At 41.3% G+C, this 23,017-nt stretch overlaps 1 protein-coding gene across 1 annotated transcript; it reads left to right on the top strand.

Moving 5' to 3' along the window:
* The first annotated feature begins 1,403 nt into the window (after positions 1-1,403).
* aqp3b (aquaporin 3b) lies at positions 1,404-22,794 on the top strand. Its single transcript, XM_017717176.1, has 6 exons — positions 1,404-1,633; positions 16,139-16,265; positions 18,721-18,858; positions 19,796-19,914; positions 20,195-20,412; positions 20,531-22,794. The coding sequence occupies exons 1-6, from the start codon at positions 1,526-1,528 to the stop codon at positions 20,721-20,723; spliced, it is 903 nt and encodes a 300-aa protein (XP_017572665.1). The 5' UTR covers positions 1,404-1,525; the 3' UTR covers positions 20,724-22,794.
* Positions 22,795-23,017: the final 223 nt, after the last annotated feature.

Raw genomic sequence — 23,017 nt, 5'->3', positions numbered from 1 at the left:
ATTAGATTTTTTATTAAAAAAAACTCTACGCTAAAACACTAAAAAGTTGCGAAGCTGAAGTCAGATCCTCATTCGAATTCGCCCATTCCACCTTATATGGTGCAACAGTTACATTCTGGTGCCTCATTTAAGGTGGAATGGGATTATTTGAACAAGAAGCTGGCGAATGAGAAGCAACTTCAGCCTTGTAAAAAGAAACTGTTCTACTTTTGAGGAAAAGTTTCCTGCCAGAGATGCGAGAAAAGCAGCTATAGCTGAGCTAAAGCTTAAAGTAGAGCAAAGTAAGCCTGTGTTTTTGTTTATATTATATTTCTAACCTCTACTAGCACATTAGCACAGGACAAAGGGGCTCTTCTTAGCATTTGGGTTGCAAGCCTGCCATCTCAGAAATCGCTTATCATTAAAGTCAATGGGCAGCTGCTGAATTGCGTGAATGAACAAGTGAAATATGTATAGTCGCGTGCAAAAGTTTGAACACTCCCCAGTTGACTGACGTTTAGCTGATTGTGAAACTAAGTCAGCACAGCAGTGGTCACGAACCCTGGTCCTGGAGATCTCGTCCAGTTTCGACCACTATGTGCCACACCTGCTCCAGCTAATATACTTCCGAAGACCATTGTCTGGTCAAACACAGTAGTCTAAGGTAAGTGTGTGCTGGGATGGTTGGGGTTGGAGGGGTGCAGGAAAGTAGAGCTCTAGAAGGAGGGTTAGTGACCGCTGCACTACAGGACACTTAAATATGCCGATTTCAGTGCACGGTTTCTATTTATTCCCACATAATATGTGCCATAACTTTTGCACAGGCTGCATTTTCAGCAAATGAACTTAACAAAACAGTAAATCTGACCATGCAACCATATATAACGCAGACTCTGAACTCCAACCATTGCCCATTGTCTTCTGAAGTCAACCAGTGTTTGTTCTTTTCTAAGTATATAGATGCGGGTTGACATTCTGGTCCACGGTAACTGATCACAGGCTTCAAATGCAGGAGATTGTGTTTAAAAGCACGGAACTACTCTTTTAACCTTAGCAAGCAAAAGGTCCACTTTGGCCTCTTACTTTTTTGATAATAAACCTGCATTTTTTTGGGAGGGGGGCCTTTTGGAGAACCCCATAACCAGATGGGATTTGGTTGTGATATAAAGAGATAAACAGCCACACACAAACAATCTGGTTCAAATCTGGCGAAAAGAATGCGCTGCAGTGAGACCAGAAAGCCCAAAACAAAACAAAGTGCAAAAAAAAAATGAAGAAAGACAGTGTGTACTGTGAGAGAGCGAGAGACAGAGAGAGAGAGATGGGTGGAGGTGGAGAAGGGAGAGAGGGAGGGCTTAAAGGTGTGTAGGAGAAAAGTTTTGCCTCGCGCGTTTTTTTCTCTCTCTGAGTTTAAAAGGGTGGGATGCCGGCACGGCCCGTATTCAGGGTGAGGGTTTCAGGGTTTCCACACGGCTGCTGCAGGCCCCTTGTCCTCATCCTCATCCTCCTCACCTTTTTGGTCACACTTCAAGCAGACTGAAGCATCATGGGCAGGCAGAAGGCGCTCCTGGACAAGCTGGCGCAGACCTTCCAGATCCGGAGCCTGCTGGTGCGCCAGGCGCTGGCTGAATGTCTTGGCACCCTCATACTGGTGGTAAGACTTGTTTGTCCTACTGATGAGTTAGTGAGGACCGCATTGGCGCAGGTTGTGGTACATTTGATCAGCTAAGAAGCCGTCATAACCAAACTCAGCAATACTTAATAAGCTTATATTCATAAGCCATTATATATAGTACTTGGTAACAATGTTCCATCAACTTTCTTAAAGCTCCTCAAGGCTCTAATAATGAAACTATAATTCATTCTTTGGTGACGTATAAACATTGCAAGGCCTTTTAAATGGATTATGAGCTGTGCATAATTATAAAGCGCCTATAATATTAACAATTAGAGAAACATTCTAAACGTTCCACTGCTCTGAAATTTTGTTATTCTTTGTCATAAATGAATTTGGTAACACGGTAACACAAGCATCTATGGACACATTTATAACATGATATGATGCATTCATAAGGTATTATAAACATGGTTATAAATATTTCTAAAAATGAACTATGCTGAATTACGTTTTAGTCATGTTTATTATGCATTAGGAATTGTTGATCTAATGCATTATAAGTAGTGTTAATAACATGTTCTGTCCGTGCCAAAGAAGTCAGTCCCAGCTTGGAGAATGGAAAGTAAAGACAAATACAGAGTTTATTTACATCCTGAGATTTCCAATATTTTATTTGTCACTGCTGGTGCTGTTAGGGCTGCATTTTTGGGGCTTCAGTCCTGAATATTCAGATGTTCCAATTAGTGTAATATCGAACATGCAGTGTTAAGTTAGTGCCAGGCTAACGGTGGTGCACATTAACAGTGGTGAACATTGGCTTTCCCACATTGGGTGAAACACTGACGGCAGCTCTAGTTTAAACTCTGACATTTGAAGCCTGTAATGAGCTTTATTGTGTTTTAGTGTTTCAGTAAATCCTTCAGTAAATACGTCAACTTGAAGCCTCACTCTTAACCCTGGAGGAGGCTTTAGTCCAGTATGCTTCACGTTACCTAGAGAGGACAAATACACCTTATAAGCTCTTATAATTAGTCATGAACAGTACTTATAATGCATTATGTTAACAATTCGTAATGCATTATAAGCATGGCTATAACATGTAATGCATTTGTATAAATATTTATAGCTGTGTTCATGATGCCTGAATGCATTATAACATGCTATGAATGTGTTTAGAGATGCTTACAAACGTGACATTCATTGAAAGTGTTACCATTAACTCTGTGAACTTTTTTATAATGTGAGGTTTAACTATGAAAGCACAAACACATCAGTGTAATTTGAAAGCTTTAATTAGTTTTGTAGCAAATGTGACCAGAATACATAACCTGGCAGGAATTATCTCGCACAGCTGCTCCTGCAATAATAAAAGACATATAGGAAAATACTGAAAAATGCACATAAATAGTACAACATTTAACAAGTGATGGCCTTTTTAATGTTCATGTTTTTATAATTGTTAAGCTTTTATATAATTGTGTGCAGGGCAGTTTGATGCTTGGTCAATAGTGTTAATATGTGTCTATGTATCTTCAAATTATTAATTATTAAAGCAATAAGCCACAAGAGGCTTCGTGTTACTGCAATACTATCCAAGGAAGGGTGCACTAAAACTTTACACCCTTTATACTGCTGATTTACAGTGAACCAAACCATAAGTACTTTAATTCAAGCCTGTGATATTAATAATGAAGTTGTTTAGGCTGACCAGCCTTGTTATAGTTAGGAACATAAGTTGTCAGCCGCTCAGTTCAAGCAAAACCAGGTTCTGAATGATGTACAGTTCAGTTGCTGTTAGGTGGACATTGGTGTGCATATATCACAGATTTTACAATGGCTTTGAAAACAGCTCAGATCTTAGATTTTAAGAACCAGAACTATCCATTTTATAAAGTTCATTATTACAGCCTTATCAGAGTCTATAAGTATGCCTACGAAGCATTATTGGAGTAACAAAAACTCATTTTCTTTTTTGGCGAAACTTCATATAAACAAGCATTACTCAGCATCACCCTCTAAGGGTGTAATAACATCAGTTAAAAGTTGCTTTTCTTCTTTCTTTAATTTACATGTATTTAACTCAACCCAGCGGGTGATAACACGTCCAATCCACATTCCATTTGTGGAAAATAGCTGACGTCAGCTTATGTAACTGCATTTAGGAGATGTTGCCAATGTGACAGGCCTATAATCTTTAAAAGATACTGTTTTTGAGCTACACCTTCGCCCCTAGTGCTGCAAATCAATGCCACTTTGAAAGTTTCCGCTTGACCGGAAAGCTCTCCGCTCTATCAGCTTGTACCTTCAGTGACCGCTTGAAGCTATACGAGTTTGGGGCCTTTGTGCCAAACTTGCCGAACACGCTATTCCCCAAAACATCTGGGTGATCCAATGAAGCAGGTCTATGTTGGTCCTGTTTGGTGGGTGCGTATCTAAAGCCAGACTCTTCACATCTTTTCCACTATAGAACCAAATGGTTTTCAGGGGGAGTATTGAGCTGTTCCATGCTGGTGCAGACTCATGAGACCGGTTACTGTGCCTTTTTCCAACTGCTGTGCTGAAAAATAAGAACCAGGAATCGCAGGAAAGAAAACCACAAACACAGCAGAGGTTCAGCAATGGCTAACAGGCTAAGTGCTACACAAAGCACAGAACACGTTCCATTCTGGCCGTGACTCAACTCACTCGACAACACGCTCTCAGATATGAGTCTTTTTCTTCTAAACAGGCGTTATTTGACCGAATAAGTGAGGTGGAACCAAGCCTGTGCCCTGATGGGTGGAATGTTTAGCATGCTAACTACGCTAGTCTCAGCTTTATCCAGCAGGTTCACTATAGAACCAGTTTGATTTGGCTTTAAATTTGTTCCCTCAGACAGAAGTTTTATCATCTAAACTTGTAAAACAGAGCACAATTTAGTCAAAATCAAATCTGCCCTCCGGTGTGTGGATCTGTAGGCCACTAGCTAAGCTAATTAGAAGAGTAGAGCTGCCTAGCATTAGCCTATCTAGCAGGCTACAGATCCAAACACCACTGAACAGATTTAATTTTGGCTCAAAACCAGATTCAATTTTACTTTCTCAGGTTTGAGTCATTATTATATACAGTTTTGTTGATGCTTCACTTTTCTAAGTGGATTTAATACAAAAAGTACATATTTTAATGTTGACACATTCAACATTCTTTAATATACAGAATCTCACAAAAGTGTCCACACCCCTCACATTTCTGCAAATGTTTTATTATATCTTTTCATGTGACAACGCTATAAACTTGGATATAACTTGAAGTAATCAGTGTACAGCTTGTATGGCAGTGCAGATTTACTGTCCTCTGAAAAGAACTCAACACACAGCTATTAATGTCTAAATAGCTGGCAACACAAGTGAGTTCACCTCATAGTGAACGTGTCCAAATTGTGCCCAATTGTGTCTTTGTCCTTCCCTGGTGTCATGTGACTCGTTAAAGTTACAAGGTTCCAGGTGTGAATGAGGAGCAAGGCTGTTAAATTTGGTGTTTTGGGTACAATTCACTCATATTGGCCACTGGATATTCAACATGGCACGTCATGGCAAAAAACTCTCTGAGGATGTGAGAAATAGAATTGTTGCTCTCCACAAAGATAGCCTAGGTAACAAGAAGCTTGCTAACACCCTGAAACTGAGCTAAAGCATGGCCAAGGTCATACAGCAGACAGGACAGGTTCCGGGACAGGTTCCACTCTGAGCAGGCCTCACCAGGGTTGACCAAAGAAGTTGAGTCCACATGTTCAGCATCGTATCCAGAGGTTGGCTTAAAAAAATAGATGCATGAGTGCTGCCAGCATTGCTGCAGAGGTTGAAGAAGTGGGCGATCAGCCTGTCAGTGCTCAGACCATACGTCGCACAATGCATCAACTCTGTCTGCATGGACTTCATCCCAGAAGGAAGCCTCTTCTGAAGCTGACACACAAGAAAGCCTGGAAACAGTTTGCCAGCATGGCAGTTTTCCAACTCGATAATGACCGCGAACACACTTCCAAGATGACAGCTGCCTTGCTGGAGGTAAAGGTGATGGACTGGCCAAGTATGTCTCCAGATACCCAATTGAGCACCTGTGGGGCCTCCTCAAGCAGAAGGAGGAGAAAAACAAGGTGTCTAACATCCACCAGCTCCGTGATGTCATCATGGAGGAGTGGAAGAGGATTCCAGTACCAATCTGTGGTACTTCCATGCCCAAGAGGGTTCGACGTTGGTTTTGAGATGTTATTTGTAAGGTTACACATAGAAAGAAAACAGCAATTTTGTATGCATTTTGGTTTCCAAAGCAAAATTTAAGATTTTTTGATTACTTGTTATTCTGTGGTAATATATGATTTTATATGTGTGAGAATATATACATATGTTGCCACATATATAACCATAAATATATGTATGTATATTTTTAGTAATTTTTAAAATATAAATATTTTTTTTTCAGTGAATTATTCATCAGTATCATGTATTATAGCCAGGAGGAATATTAAATTTGTTGTATAAGGGCTAGTGCTAGATAATAATCGTGGTCACACAAAATATTGACACTTTCAGCACAATTTGGACACATTCACTGTGAGATGGACTCACTTGTGTTGCCATTTATTTAGACATTAATGGCTGTTCTTTTCAGAGGACAGCAAATCTGCACTGCTATACAAACTGTACACTGACCACTTTAAGTTATATCTAAATTTCATTTCTATAGTGTCGCCACATGAAAAGATAGAATAAAATATTTACAGAAATGTGAGGGGTGCACTCACTTTTGTGAGATACTGTATACTAAATGCATTATTTTGGAACAAAAAAAAGCTTCAGTTGCACTTAAGTAGATTTAAATTTGATTGTAGACATAACTGTTATTGCCCTTGAAATGTTTTACAAATATACTTATACTGGCTGTACTGGATGATACACTTTTACTTGTTGAGCTACTGCAACTAAACAGCGCTTAAATGCGTTTTATATTAGATTTCAATATCATCAAAAACACTTAAATACAATCATAATTAAAATGCATTTAAAATAAAATAACATTAAGTGTGCTCTTATAACACAAAAATTAGGTATACACTTAAGTATATTAGAAATACCAAAGCACAACTTATAAATAGTTAAATGTCATTTTATCTTCTATGCTTACAAGTGCTTTACTGTTACTAAATTCAAACTTATGTTGCTAAACACACATTCCAGTACACTTAAAACATTATTAAATTACAAGTGATTTAAAAATATATATTTTTTAGAATTATCTGTATACTTAACCTGTATACTTAACACTTAAGTATGCCTATTTACACAAGAAAATACTTTTTCTCCACTACATCCCACAATAAAGGGAACTTAAAGGCCCACAGATGTTTTTATGAAACTTGACGGGGGGAGGTCTTCCAAGAAGCAGGATTTCTGAGGTGGCCAGAAGTCAGGGGTGTCCAATAGGTGTGTCCACTTTGTCCTCTCCCATTGGATGGCTTCAGCTTTTTTGGCTCCAAGGAGCATTCCCTGCAAAATCCTTCATTTCAAATGTGATTCTGAACCATGAAGACAATTTAGAAAACTTTATTCAGGCCCTGCATGCGCCTGGAATTAGTGGCCATGTGTCTTGGTGGCTTTGACTTTAAAGGAGCGCATGCTTTCATTATTAAAAAAAAAATACAAAGAGGCCCATAAAATCAGAGTTTATTTATGAAAATAATAATAAGGAGAAGGACAAACAACAACTATAACAACTAAAAAAGACATATTTGAACAACCCTGCCTGCTCGGCCTTGTGAAGAATCATGCCTGCTCTCCTGAGGTCAGATTATTATAACTCAGACAGATTAAATAGCAAGGAATTTCACTCTGTGCTGCCAGATTTTTGTGCACATCTGTATAATATTGTTTTTTTTTATATTTCATGAGTCCATCTTTTGCCTTTATAATATCTTGAATTCTGTTCAGGAACCTTGCTTTTCGGTTTTTTCAAAGAAATCTGCAGGGATATTTTTCCACACTTCCAACGTTCAGTCTTAGAAACCGTGTTTCTCATGATCCGAGTAATTCCAAAGTGATGTGCAGGTTGCTTTGTTACTGTACTTACCTAACCACTCTCAATCCTGTATTTGGCTTCCGTCCTGGTCCTGGCCGCAGCACTGCCCAGTTTAATGTTCTCCCAGCTTTAACACACCTGTTTCAACTTGCCAAAGCCTTCATGGGTTATATGAGTTCTGCGGTACAGACTTCAGCTGTTAGCTTATATAACTATGCTAGTCATGTTTGCTGCTTTATCCTGAGGTGAAAAAATCCAGAAACTTTGTCAAGAGAGACGAAAAATGGTGTTGGGTCATGCTAATAAATGAAAGCTTGTAGTGGCTAGTTAATTCTGACATAATGCTAACTTGAACTGCACAGATTTCAAACGTTAGCATATATAACTATGCTAGTCATGCTTGCTACATTTTCCTGAGGTGAAAAAATCCAGAAACTTTGTCAAGAAAGATGAAAAATAGTGTTCTGTCATACTAGTGAATGAAAGCTTGTAGTGGCTAGTTAATACTGACATAACGCTAACTTGAACTGCACAGGCTTCAGCTGTTAGCACACGTAACTATGCTAATTATACTTGCTGCTTTTCCTGAGGTAAAAAAAATAATCTGAAACTTTCTGAGGAGACATGAAAAACAGTTTTCTGTCATACTCACAAATGAGAGCTTGTAGCCAGTCAATACTGACATAACACTAACTTGAACGGCACGGACTTTAAATGTTAGCTCATGTAACTATGCTAGTTGTACTTGCTTGAGGGAAAAATAATTCCAAAACCGTTCTCAGGTTAGGGAAAAACAGTGCTTTGACATGACGTTTGCTCATTGAGCCCCAAAACATCCATCCATCCATCCATCCATCCATCCATCCATTTTCTAAGCCGCTTCTCCGCCAGGGTAGCAGGGGAGCTAATAATGGATGAGTACTTATGGCAAGTTAACACTGACATAATGCTAACTGCTAGCTTTAATTGAGAGCCAGCAAGTAGTAATAGACAATAGTTCAATTTAATGAGTTTAAGTGCAATTGTGATGGATTTGCACATTTTCTAAGTGTTTTTCAAATTATGTGTTTTTCAAATTTAAGTTCTATTCAGTATTTTAGTGAAAACACAATATAACTTTGCAGTAAAATGAAAATACAGTCTAGCAAACTGCAGTTCTTATGCTAACAGATGCTAGATGTGCTAATTGTAGTTCCATAAGTGATTATAGACACGCTTCTCTTCTAATTTTTCACAAGTTGCTGTTTTAAAAGGTACTTTTACTTTTATTTGAGGCACCGTTTCGTTGCATTGACTCAAGTGTATGTTTAATTTACTCTATTTAAGTTATTAAAAATGGCTAAAAATGGCTTCTATTTTTCAAAGACGTTATTCAAGTGAAGTTACAGAGTTACTGAATATTCACAGTACATGATCACATCAGTCTACCATCTTAAAAACACTGAGACATGTAGTTTATTTTACATTTCATTTTTTCCAATGGTCGTACTTTCGACAGATACATTTTGGACAGTAGGGGGAGCAGTGCACTGACAGCTTAACCTCAAACTTAACCTATGAGGACAGTCATTGGCTCACGAGCTGCTAAATGCTGTTGTTTGATTGGCTCGCTAAAGAGACATCTGCACAAATTAGGGTGTGCTTCATGAAAATGAAATGAGGTGCAGGTGGGCTTGCGCTTGATTTCACGCACTGAGGCTGTTTCGGCACTTAAATCTCTGCTTGTTTTCGCTTCATATGAAAGTGTTATCAATCAGAAACAGTAGTTTGTGTGGCATTAAAGACTGGGATATTGTTGTGGGTTTTGTTTTTGTTTACTAGAATGTCTTCAGTGTTGGATCAGGTTATCTGAGTAATGAGGCCTATTCAGCCTAGATGTCCAGGTGTGCTATAGTTTCCATTAAGATCTGTGGCAGACACCGAATTTAGCTGTGGTCACTGTAGTTCTCCCACATGGCCCTGAAGGTTGCTCTTTTGCACGCACAGTTGCTGCTAATAGCCAATTAGCATCTGGGAGATGCCTCCAGCACACTGTGCTTTAGGACACTGGAGCAAGGGGGTGATATGATTGCATAGATGGCTAGCAATGGATAATGATATCTCCTGTAGATATGATATGCTGTCAGCCACATTGTGTAAAAGGTGCATCAGACGAAAAACTCCTGGGGTGCATCTACTCCTGAGGTGAGACACTTTAACTTAACATTCGGTAAAATAATACTAAGAAAGACGGAATTCGCAGCATATAATTACATAAGCATTAGTTAGTGGCAAAGTGGTCATGCATTTATTGTGAAAGAAAAGAAGTGGTAGTAAAACATTTAATGTCTAGTGAGTTTTGATGAATTCTATGCTTCACCTCATTCTCTCCCCATCATCTCCTGATGAGTTAGCTTTCATACTTCATACTCATCCAGCCTTCATACTCTCACTGAATAACCCCGCTCACTCACCCAGCCTTCATACTGAATAATCACGTCCATTCACCCAGCCTTCATACTGAATAATCACGTCCACTCACCCAGCCTTCATACTGAATAACCACGTCCACTTACTCAGCCTTCATACTGAATAATCACATTCACTCACCCAGCCTTCATACTGAATAACCATGTCCACTCACCCAGCCTTCATAGTGAATACCCATGTCCACTCACCCAGCCTTCATACTGAATAACCATGTCCACTCACCCAGCCTTCATACTGAATAACCATGTCCACTCACCCAGCCTTCATACTGAATAATCATGTCCACTCACCCAGCCTTCATACTGAATAACCATGTCCACTCACCCAGCCTTCATACTGAATAATCATGTCCACTCACCCAGCCTTCATACTGAATAATCATGTCCACTCACCCAGCCTTCATACTGAATAACCATGTCCACTCACCCAGCCTTCATACTGAATAACCACGTCCACTCACCCAGCCTTCATACTGAATAATCACGCCCACTCACCCAGCCTTCATACTGAATAACCATGTCCACTCACCCAGCCTTCATACTGAATAATCATGTCCACTCACCCAGCCTTCATACTGAATAACCATGTCCACTCACCCAGCCTTCATACTGAATAACCACGTCCACTCACCCAGCCTTCATACTGAATAATCACGCCCACTCACCCAGCCTTCATACTGAATACCCATGTCCACTCACTCAGCCTTCATACTGAATAATCATGTCCACTCTCCCAGCCTTCATACTGAATAACCATGTCCACTCACCCAGCCTTCATACTGAATAACCACGTCCACTCACCCAGCCTTCATACTGAATAATCACGCCCACTCACCCAGCCTTCATACTGAATACCCATGTCCACTCACTCAGCCTTCATACTGAATAATCACGTCCACTCACCCGGCCTTCATACTGAATAACCATGTCCACTCACCCAGCCTTCATACTGAATACCCATGTCCACTCACTCAGCCTTTATACCGAATAACCACGTCCACTCACCCAGCCTTCATAGTGAATACCCATGTCCACTCACCCAGCCTTCATACTGAATACCCATGTCCACTCACCCAGCCTTCATACTGAATAACCACGTCCACTCACCCAGCCTTCATAATTTCACTGAATAATCACGTCTACTCACCCAGCCTTCATACTGAATACCCATGTCCACTCACTCAGCCTTTATACCGAATAACCACGTCCACTCACCCAGCCTTCATAGTGAATACCCATGTCCACTCACCCAGCCTTCATACTGAATACCCATGTCCACTCACCCAGCCTTCATACTGAATAACCACGTCCACTCACCCAGCCTTCATAATTTCACTGAATAATCACGTCTACTCACCCAGCCTTCATACTTCATATTCACTGGCCACTTCATTAGAAACACACACCCTGTACTTCCACTCACTAGCCACTATATTGGAAGCATCTACTTTATACATTCACTCGCTGGCCACTTTATTAGAAACATCTTTCTTGTACTTCTACTCACTTCTACCTACCATGGCCACATCCCCTACTCCACTCCCCCCACTAAGGGGTACAATGGCAGCAGTGGTCATTAAAATACAAAATCAACACCCAGAAAATAACAATAACCACTTCATACAGAGACTGAATTAAGGTGTTATTTGTTTTCTAGTCTTCACAGTTTTCTTCATTAAGCCTATTAAGCTATTCAAAAGCTACGGCCTTTAGGAATTTGAAGCTGTTAGGACAGAATTGGCAAACAGTTATTTATATGATGCTGCAAAATTGTTGTCAGATATGTTTGGCTGTTTTTTTCAGTGTTGTTATTTGCTGTTCTATTTTAATGTAGAGAGCAAAAAAATGTATTGTGACGTAAGTGACATGAAAACACATTCATTATTCCACCTCAGAAAACTAAGCTGTAACGTGTTAATGATCCTGAAACAAATGATTTTGTGATGAATTATTCAAACTGTTGTTAATTTCCTCCTCGACGACAGACCACAGGGAGATAAACTATTCATTTCCACTTTGGATTAAATATGATAATGAAACTCGACTATATTTAGGATAGGGTTGAAAATCTGTTGCTGACAAAAGAGTAGGTGTGAGCCAGATGTTCTGTTTAATTATCAATAAATGTAAATAAAAACAGTATGAAGCACTTACTGCTGAATTACATTATGTGTCCAAAAGTTTGTGGACACTTGCCGATCGAGCGTGGTTTCTGAAATCGAAGGTATTAAAAGCATTTTGCCACTTAATGGCCACTTTATTGGAAACACCCACCTTGTGCTTCCACTCACTGGCCACTTTATTAGAAACACCCACCTTGTGCTTCCACTCACTGGCCACTTTATTAGAAACACCCACCTTGTGCTCCCACTCACTGGTCACTTTATTGGAAACACCCACCTTGTGCTTCCACTCACTGGCCACTTTATTAGAAACACCCACCTTGTGCTTCCACTCACTGGCCACTTTATTAGAAACACCCACCTTGTACTTCCACTCACTGGCCACTTTATTGGAAACACCCACCTTGGGCTTCCACTCACTGGCCACTTTATTAGAAACACCCACCTTGTGCTTCCACTCACTGGCCACTTTATTAGAAACACCCAGCTAGTACTTCCACTCACTGGCTACTTTATTAGAAACACCCACCTTGTACTTCCACTCACTGGCCACTTTATTAGAAACACCTACCGTGTGCTTCCACTCACTGGCCACTTTATTAGAAACACCCAGCTAGTACTTCCACTCACTGGCCACTTTATTGGAAACACCCACCTTGTGCTTCCACTCACTGGTCACTTTATTGGAAACACCCACCTTGTACTTCCACTCACTGGTCACTTTATTAGAAACACCCACCCTGTGCTTCCACTCACTGGCCACTTTATTAGAAACACCCACATTGTGCTTCCACACACTGGCCACTTTCTAAGAAACACCCACCTTGTACTTCCACTCACTGGCCATTTTATTGGAAATACCCACCTTACAGGTGTACAGTTATAGAATATAGTGCATCTATTGCTGTATGGTTTATCCTCCACCTCTACCTCATTCATCCTCCAGTTTCTGACCACAGGGCCACTGATGACTAGCTAAGAGCGTCTCAGTGGTCAGTCCTAAATGGTGGCGAACACAAGTAGCATCATCAGATAGTATAGCTTGGAGAAACAGAGCTTCTCTCAGCCTCTGTTGTTTTTAGTCCCAGTGTTTGGCCCACAAGTTTGGCCTTATTACTCAGCTTAGCTGGGGAGCATAACATTGCAAGAGGTAGAACAGGTACACACACACAAACACTATATCCAGCACATGGTGTGCAAAATACTTCACATTCCTTGACCGCGGCTCACGGATAGAAGCAGGTACACTAAGCCAAGCGTGGCTCTGTAAATAGCAAACATTTCCTGTCCTGAGATGTCAGGCTTCAGAGCCATATTACAATCCTGTTTTTTATTTTTATTTCTAGCTGCCGTGTTTATATCCAAGGCTTCTTCAAACTTTTGACCTTGAGAGGTGCGTGTGTTGTTTGCAATAAATAGACCGGCTGTTCTGACCAACCGAATGCCATCGCTACATTATAAACTGAAGCCAGCTTGGTATCAGAGCTGCTCTCTCTGTCTATACACCCACTGACTGGTCACTTTATTAAGACCACCTCCTTGTTTCTACACTCATTGTCCATTTTATCAGCTCCACTGACCAAATAGAAGCACTTTGTAGTTCTACAGTTACAGACTGTAGTCCATCTGTTTCTCTGCATCTGTTCTTCAATGAACGGGACCCCTACAGGACCCCCACAGAACAGGTATTATTTGGGTGATCACACTGAAGTGATTTTTATGTATAGTTATTGGCAAAAAGTGGTACCACGCCATCTCTTTCAGCACTCTGACCTTCCAAACGCGGGTTTTGATCACAGTCCTCAGTGAAGACGCTGCTTTGTTCGTACCAGTAGTTCTATTTTTAGAGGGGCATGTAAGTATTGCCTCAGATTCCGAGTCCCTGTTACGGAATGCTTGTTAGTCCAACGTGGAATCAGTTGTCTTGTGAAAACCGCTCCGAGCTCCCTTGCTAATACCATATCACCCTGTTTGGAAGCTGAGCGAAGTAACGAGTTTCCCCATTAAGCAGTGACACTCTGGACTGGCCACTGGCATCTGACCCATGCCATGCGAGTGAAATCTTCCATTCTTCCACTCTTAGAAGTTTGACAATGAACATGTTACAGAAAAGTCAAAATAACAATGCAAACTCCTGGCGAGCTCACTGGCCGATTCAAGATTCATCTGATTTCAAAATGATTTATTACAGAACAATGCAGTGAACTGCAAATGGTTTACATGAGCATAAAGGTTATTATGTGATTCTATATATATTTTTTTTTTTTCAGATTTATTTTCAGATTGAGATTTATCCAATAACATTAGCTTTCTTGTCTGTCAAAAAATAAAATGCAGCCAGTTTCCCTCCTTACCTCAACTGGTCAGTCAGCCAAGCCATGTCTGGTGTCTGAAGTCTGCTTCTTTAATTTTGCCCTGGAACTCTGAGGCTAGCATAGCTAACACTGCTGAGCATGGGTAAACTTCATGCCTAAATGCTTCGAAGTTGTTAAAGAAATGCTGAAATTTCAAAGCTACACATTTTTCCACTTACCTCAGCTACACTTGATCAGCTGAGATGTGTTTGGTGTCCAAATGTTGCTAATTTATCTCTAAACTGGAGCTACGATGCTAATGTTGCTAACTATCACTAGAAATCAATAGTTACCCAAATTCTTTCTGGAAATACAGCCCCACAAAAGCTTCTCCCAGCCCCGCCAAAACCAAACCAGGTCTTCACTAAGGCCACTCAGGTTGGTTTAGGGCATAGTATGACTTAGCGTGAGCTACAAATGCACAAAGGTTGCTTAGCCACTGTGTAGCTAAATGTAGCGGGCAGCTACTTTAGACAACAGCATATTCACAATTTACCTATTAAATGGTAATGAAGACCTTGATGTCCTGTGAGCCAGTTGATAAAATTTTTTACAGAAAAGATATTGACTTCTAGAGTTTGTTAGCAATGTTAGCCTTTTAGCTCCAGAACTCAACTAAAGAAGCAAAATTTGGTCACTAAATATGTCTTGGCTAATTACTATATCTGGAGTAAATGGGAAATTCTGCCAAATGAATATGATCAGTAAATCCTTACTTTAAAGCTGCACTATACTTGTTTTTGTTTCAAATTGAAATAAATAGCATTACTGAGGCAAAAGCAAAAAAAACAGGCTAAAATATGGTGTGTGTCTGCAATGCTGTGAGTCATTTAAAAGTCAGAGGGGTTGGGATGGACTTCATGAGACCGTGTTATACATCTTTACACATTACCGTCACACACAGGCTCAAAAACAAGGGCTCAAATTCAAAAGCAACTTTATACAGATGAAGATATGATGACAGGGGTAGATTATTCACTTCAATCTTTGGAAGACGCGGCCTCTTTGAATACTGTAGCGTAGGAGAAGATGCGGAAAACATTGGGCCCAATTAACCAATATATTCCTCAATTTCTTCTTACATTTATTCTTGAGAAAGGTCCTAAGAAAAACTCAACGTCAGATTCATGATGTGCTCTTAAACCGCAACAGGACCTACTTCACAGGAACTGTCCTTTTTTCAACCAAGATCATTGAGCCACTTTGCATGGTCACATCCCCTAAGCTCCCCTAGGCAGCATGGGGACAATGCTCTTTGAACCATTAACCAGATTCATCCACTTGGGAGCAATGCAATTACATATTTCCACCAGAGAGGGTGCAAAACTCACACAGTGCAGCTTTAAGCAAGACTTGCAGAAGTGGCTTCCAAACCTGTATGACATCAGTACACAAAAAATTCAGGCTTTAAGATGGTTACTACTACTGTTATTAGCTATGCGACTTTCTTTTGCGTGATAAATTGCCTGAAAATGATTGTAACATTTACGGCATCGGCGCTCTTCACTTATTCCTTCACTTATTCTTTCCCACTCTCTACTGCAGATGTTTGGCTGTGGTGCAGTTGCCCAGTTGGTCCTCAGTGAGGGATCTCATGGAATATTCCTGACGGTGAACTTCGCCTTCGGTTTTGCCGCCATGCTGGGAATCCTGGTCTGTGGGCAAGTCTCAGGTAAGGCTGTGTAAATAGTCAAGATATTAATGTGTTAAGTCAGTTTTGATCTCTATATTCATGCAGGCCTGAAGACTGACGCAAACAGCCCTGCTGCTGAAGTGGCAGCCATGCACTTGCTTTGAATTATACCTCAAAAGTGCAGGGAAATGAAGGAAGACAGAAAGGGGCAGGGAGAGAGGTGTGCTGTTTGGAGCTGTATCATTAGCCACTTTCTGAAAGGGGCTTAAAAGACAAGCGTCGTTATTAGGCCATTCTTACAGATCCTCCTTTTGCTGCCAGTGCTGTCTGAATGTCATAAAGTGCTTCAAATGGGAGATAACTATCCTCCTGCGCTGTAGCAAAGAAAAACGCCCACAATGAGAAAGTTAAAAGGAAGAATTGATGTAATTATATTATACACAGCAGGCCAGATTCAGAAAATTAGGCGCTAACAGCGCTACACCCATGGTTGGCTCGTAATGGAATAGAAGTATTGGGAATACTTATTCAGAATACAGAATACCAAAAACTACAATCTCATTACAACTTTGTCCAGTATTGCTCCTTTCCATGAGCCAGACAGCCCGTTTCCACACTGACTACCTTTGCATGACATGAGGGATGTGGCAGTGACTCCAACAGCGCACATATTACGGCCATTACTACTCAGTGTCTGCACTGCGGAGCTGTTCTGTACATACTGGAAACTCTCACCGATCACAACAAAGATCTACAGACATCACACAGAATCTCATGTTGTCCATTTTGCTGCAAATGGTAAAGAAGATGGTGCTGGGGCGCGGGCTAATTTTCAGAGTTGCTTGCGGGAGCGGGCGGTGCCAGCGGTGCCAGCGTGTCCTGGGTCTTCCCTGGGGTCTCCTCCCTGGTGGACCTGCCTGTGACACCTCACGAGGGAGGCATCCAGTAGGCATCCTAATCAGATGCCCAAACCACCTCAACTGGCTCCTCTCGACGTGAAGAAGCAGCGGCTCTACTCCGAGTCCCTCCCGGATGACTGAGCTTCTCACCCTATCTCTAAGGGAGAGTCCAGACACCCTGCGGAGGAAACTCATTTTGGCCACTTGTATTTGTGATCTTATTCTTTCGGTCATTACCCAAAGCTCATGACCATAGGTGAGGGTAGGAATGTAGATCGACCGGTAAATTGAGAGCTTTGCCTTGTGGCTCAGCTCTTTCTTTACCACAACAGACCGGTAAAGAGCCCACATCACTGCTGACCCAGCACCAATCCGCCTGTCAATCTCCCGCTCCCTTGTACCATCACTCGTGAACAAGACCCTGAGATACTTAAACTCCTCCACTTGAGGCAAGAGCTTATCCCAGACCCAGACAATTCAGAATTCTGTCAATGATAAACAAAAATCACAAATGTAAAAGGCCAGCACATTTACGCTGTAGCATGGCACTGCCACATCACTCATGCCACACAGAGGCAGCATGTGTGAATCAGCCATTAGAGTGATGGCAGAGCCTTCAGTCCTACGACCAGAGCTGCCGAGCCCAGCAAAACACCCAAAAAACACGCTCTGTTGTTGAATTCCTGCTTTGCGTTTACTGGGAATAAACAGTGTTTGGTTAAGTTACTTCACAGTGAGCCTGATGAACTTGACTGCTGTGTTATTTCAGCAGAGGATAAGGTATTTGTGATTAGACTGTGTCAGATATTGGAGGTCAGTTCACCTTGACGGAATTGCACGGGTGGGAGCAGGACAAAACGTTTCAGCTGCAGGCGGGAGCGGGACTAATGATACCAATTTTCTGTGGGAAAAATGAAGATGAAATCTTGTGGGAGAGGGACTGACAAAACAGTCCATGGCAATAACATCCATAAGTTTTATAAAGTGCGTAGTGTCTCGTTCAAACATTTCAAGACATAAAATAAACAGTGATGGGCCTATCCACATTCTCATCCAATCCCGATACACAACTGCCAATACCGATACAGATTCTGATACAAGATTACAATATAATTATTAATATTGTTGTTGATTTTGTGTTTAAGGTGTTCCAATCACTAAGCATTTCTATAACGTCATTCGCTCACTCTGGCGTCACATCTGTATGCATTGCTAAATGATGCACATGTAACCTGTGAATTTTGAGTCAGTGACATTGAGGCTCACGGCAAGTTAGCTGAACCTTCCAAAGCCTTTTTTGCGTGCTTGGAGAGTTTATGTTGCCCCAGGGACCACTTTAGAGCACCTAAGTAGTGCTTAGAGCGCTGATAAATGTCATTCTTTAATGGCAAGATTACGCTAAGCCCCTCCACTTTAGCCTTTATTAAGTAGCATAAAAATGATTGATGATGGAGAGAGATATTTGTCAGATAACTGAACGTTCTGTGAAGAACAGAGCAGGCTTGTCCAGACATGCTCCACACATCATGTAGCGCATTACACAAGAATTTGAAGATGATGTTTATACTGTTCAACATCTCCTCTGATTTCTGTAGGTGGCCACCTGAACCCAACTGTGACATTTGCCCTTTGCATGCTGGGTCGAGAGCCATGGAAGAAGTTTCCTGTGTACTTTCTGTTCCAGACACTAGGAGCCTTCCTCGGATCAGGGATCATATTTGGCATGTATTTTGGTGAGTTGCATGATGAAGAAGGACTCACATTATAAGAATGAGATGTTCATCCTGTGTTCGGCAGAAAAGCAGGAATAGCAAATGGCTTGTAGTGGGTGAAAAAAACTAAAAGTGGCACTGTCGTAGGATGCCACCTTTGCTACAAATCATTGAAATTTCTGCCCTGCTAGATCTGCCCCAGACAACTGTAAGTGCTATTACTATGAAGTGGAAGCATATAGAAGCAACAACAGCTCAGCCACATAGCAGTAGACCATGCAAACTCACAGAGTGGAGCCACAGAGTGCTGAAGCACATAGTGCTAGTAACAATGGTGTCATCTGTTGCAGCAGTCACTAAAGAGTTCCAAACTGCCTCTAGAAGCAACATCAACACAAGAAATGTGCATCGGAGGCTTTGTGAAATGGGATTCCATGGCTGAGCAGCTGCACACAAGCCTAAGATGACTATGTGCAATGCCAAGTGACGGCTGTAGAGATGTAAAGTACACCGGCACTGGACTCTGGAGCAGTGGAAACATGTTCACTGTCTATCAGTCTGAGGATCAATCTGGGTTTGGATGTTACGTACTGGAACACATAGTGCCAACTGTAAAGTTTGGTGGAGGAGGGATAATGAGCTGGTGCTGTTTTTCAGGCCCCTTAGTTCCAGTGAAGGGTGATATTAATGCTACAGCACATAAAGACATTTTACACTGTTATATGCTTACAGCTTTGTGGCAACAGTTTAGGGAAGAACTTTTCCTGTTCCAGCGTGACTGAGCCCCTGTGCACAAAAATGGAATAAATTGAATAGGATATCCAACAAGCTCATATAGGTGTGATGATCAGGAGTCCACAAACTTCTGGACATAAAGTGTACCTGTAGGTAGCGTAAATGCATAAGTGGTCATTTCATGTAAAGAGATTTGTTTAAATTGCATTATATGTCATTCCAGATGCTCTGTGGGAGTTTCGTAAGGGCAGTCTGATTGTGGTGGGGGAGAACGCCACAGCTGGAATCTTTGCCACGTACCCCTCCAACCATCTCAGCCTGGTCAACGGCTTCTTCGACCAAGTAAGACTCAGAAGAACCACTCATGTGCTTCTTTCAATGTCAGTATAAAATTTTAATTATATATCGCTTATTACAGTACTGTCCAAAAGTCAAAACAGACATTCCCAGTCAAAACAGCCAGGAATAACTTGTACCTACTGGACATTTTGACTTGAAATAGATTGTGATACACAATAGATACTAGAGACAGGAAGTTGTTTGAGAAGTTGTCTCAAGAGTTACCTTTTGATACGTACCATATACCCTCTGAAAGAGCTTCGTACCCAATATCTCTCCACAGATGATTGGCACAGCAGCTCTGATTGTGTGCATCCTGGCCATCATAGACCCCTACAACAACCCCATCCCTCGGGGGCTGGAGGCCTTCACTGTGGGTTTTGTAGTGTTGGTGATCGGCTTGTCAATGGGCTTCAACTCTGGGTATGCCGTCAATCCTGCCAGGGACCTGGGACCTCGCATCTTTACTGCAATCGCAGGCTGGGGGAGTGAAGTTTTCACGTGAGTCACTTATTTGTCACATAACAGTGCTTGGTGACTTTATCCTCACCTGGAACAGTAACAAATTTACTAAATAGTCGATAGAAGTGAGGACTCTTGCCTCTTTGCTCTTTCACAGGGCTAACGATTATTGGTTCTTTGTACCAATCTTCGCCCCATTCTTTGGTACGGTGGTGGGCGTGCTGGTGTACCAGCTGATGGTGGGCTTCCATGTGGAAGGAGAGGCCCGAGACAGAGGGGAAGCAGTGGCTCGGGAGGAGAAAGACAGGCTAAAGCTCTCCAATGTCACAGAGAAGAATGAAATGGCATGAAGGCTTGTTTGGGATGTATCTGATTATGAATAATCTCTTCTTTTTTTGTTTTTAAGAAAACATCCAGCATTTTTCAACTAGACATCTATCTGCTCTAAATGTAGCACATAGTCAATCATCAGAGAAAGAGATGTGTTTTCCTGTTCTTATAAAAGAACAACAACTCCTTGACCCAAAACGTGGAGTAGAGGCCATTGGGCAGCTGTTTATTTCAGTCAGTTATGGGAAACTTGCTTTTAATGAATCCTTCAGTGGAAGGAATGTCTTTTAGAGATGGTACTGGTTTGTTAGTAACCGCAACTACTTTCTCTGCATTGATTCGGTGTTGGAAAGGTTAAGTAGGCTTCATAAGTACAAACCTTAAGCCACAGTCACACTAGACGTTTGTAGTTTGCATTACCTTATGAAATGGGTGTGGGCCAAGACCAGACCGGAAGATTGGCCACAAAATAAAATCCTCCCTTTTAGTGTTGCTTGCTAAACATAAACAGCAATAACATAAAATTAAGCATAATTGCATCTGATAATATATTTTAGCCACAAAAACTAACAATACAGTCCCTTGACTCTGTGCATGAAGGCCAACCTAAGCATTAGGTGGGGCAGATACTCCCACCACCATGCTTCCACCGTGATCTCTATGCTTGTTGTTTAAATCCAGATTACAAAATACAGAATCTTGGATTCGAGGTGCCCATTTCAGGACGTACTGGTTGTTTATGCAAATTTGCATGTAGAACTTCATGAAAATTGAACTCGATGATGAATTTCACATGCAAATCTATGCACACCAGAAGTCTGTGACAAGAAACTGCTCATCACATTGAATTTCTTCAAAATGAGTTCATTGTACTTGTGGAAATTTGCTGGTAAACTCAAGCGTTCCTGGGCATTAACACCTGTGTTGTTATGGTGTAATGTTTGTAGTTTAAAATACATGTTACATAATCATATATTTCATATGTTTATTCAACGTAAATCCAGCATCTGCCCATTGACTTACATTATAAGCGCGGCTTTTCTGTTCTTTTACGCACAAGAAAACATATCGAACTTTCTCTCTGTGGTGATCGAGTGCATGCTACAGATACAGCAGATAGAGTACAGGTTGAAAAACACTGGAAAATTCCTTTGAAGTCACTTCTCACTTTTTTATACAGCAGACAGCGTGACCTCCCCATGTCCTTTGGCACTGAGTTCAGATCGGCTTCTTAATTCACAGCCACTATGGCCTCGCTTTTCTGGTTGGTCAGCGCAGCATGACCTTCCTGTTCCCCTTCTGCCCCGAGGTCATACGGCAGACGGGGATTATCTAGGATCTAGGATTAGATTTGTATTTGCCTGACAGCATAAACTCCCTGTTCTATCTGATTTAAGATCATCCAGCAGACACCACAGCCTGACTTGCTCCTTTGGCTGCTTTCAATGTAAGAGCTGAAGTCTAGATTTGTCCAAATCCTGCTCTAAACTCCAACAAAGAGCGGTTTACTGTGCCTCGAGCTGTTTTTAGATTGAAACAGAGCAGCCATTTCAGTATTCCTTTCAAACTAAAGTACCTTTTTCCATGTGAACCTTAGGAATCCATGCAGACTTGCTTTATCTGACCAGCAAGTGGACATTTTCGGTAACATTTTATGTTGAGAGTCTCCTGGAGATGTTCTGTAGATGCTCATGTTGCCTTCAACCTTCACTTAAACGTGAATTTGGATGCGACTGAGGTTTTAGATTGGATGTGAATTCTATTCAATCATTTGCTCAAGGGGGAATCCCACTGTCTGTCGGCAAATCTGGGGACTGTTTTGCCTTTCAACACCCTGCTCGTGCCTCTCAACCAATCAATGGTTTTTGAAAAAGTACATTTTAAGCTCAAAACTATTACTTTCGATGAGGGAGCTTTTAAAGGCAGATGTCTGGTTCCTATCACCACCACTGTGAACTCTGATTTCTGACTGTAGAATGGAGTATTTCACAATAAACCACTAAATGGCTTCATATACAGAGATCAGGCATAACATGATGACCACCTCCTTGTTTCTACGCTCACTGTCTATTTTATTAGCTCCACTTACTGTATAGCTGCACTTTGTAGTTCTACAGTTACAGACTGTAGTCCATCTGTTTCTCTGATACTCTGTTACCCTGTTCTTCAGTGGTCAGGACCCCCAAGGACCCTCACAGAGCAGGTACTATTTGGGTGGTGGATCATTCTCAGCACTGCAGTAACACTGATGTGGTGGTGGTGTGTTAGTGTGTGTTGCGATGGTCTGAGTGGATCAGACACAGCAGTGCTGCTG

Source organism: Pygocentrus nattereri, chromosome 16 (assembly GCF_015220715.1).
Source record: "Pygocentrus nattereri isolate fPygNat1 chromosome 16, fPygNat1.pri, whole genome shotgun sequence".
In the NCBI taxonomy this organism is placed as follows: Eukaryota; Metazoa; Chordata; class Actinopteri; order Characiformes; family Serrasalmidae; genus Pygocentrus; species Pygocentrus nattereri.
The sequence above is the reverse complement of the archived record's forward strand: the minus strand, read 5'-3'. Positions and strand labels throughout refer to the sequence as shown.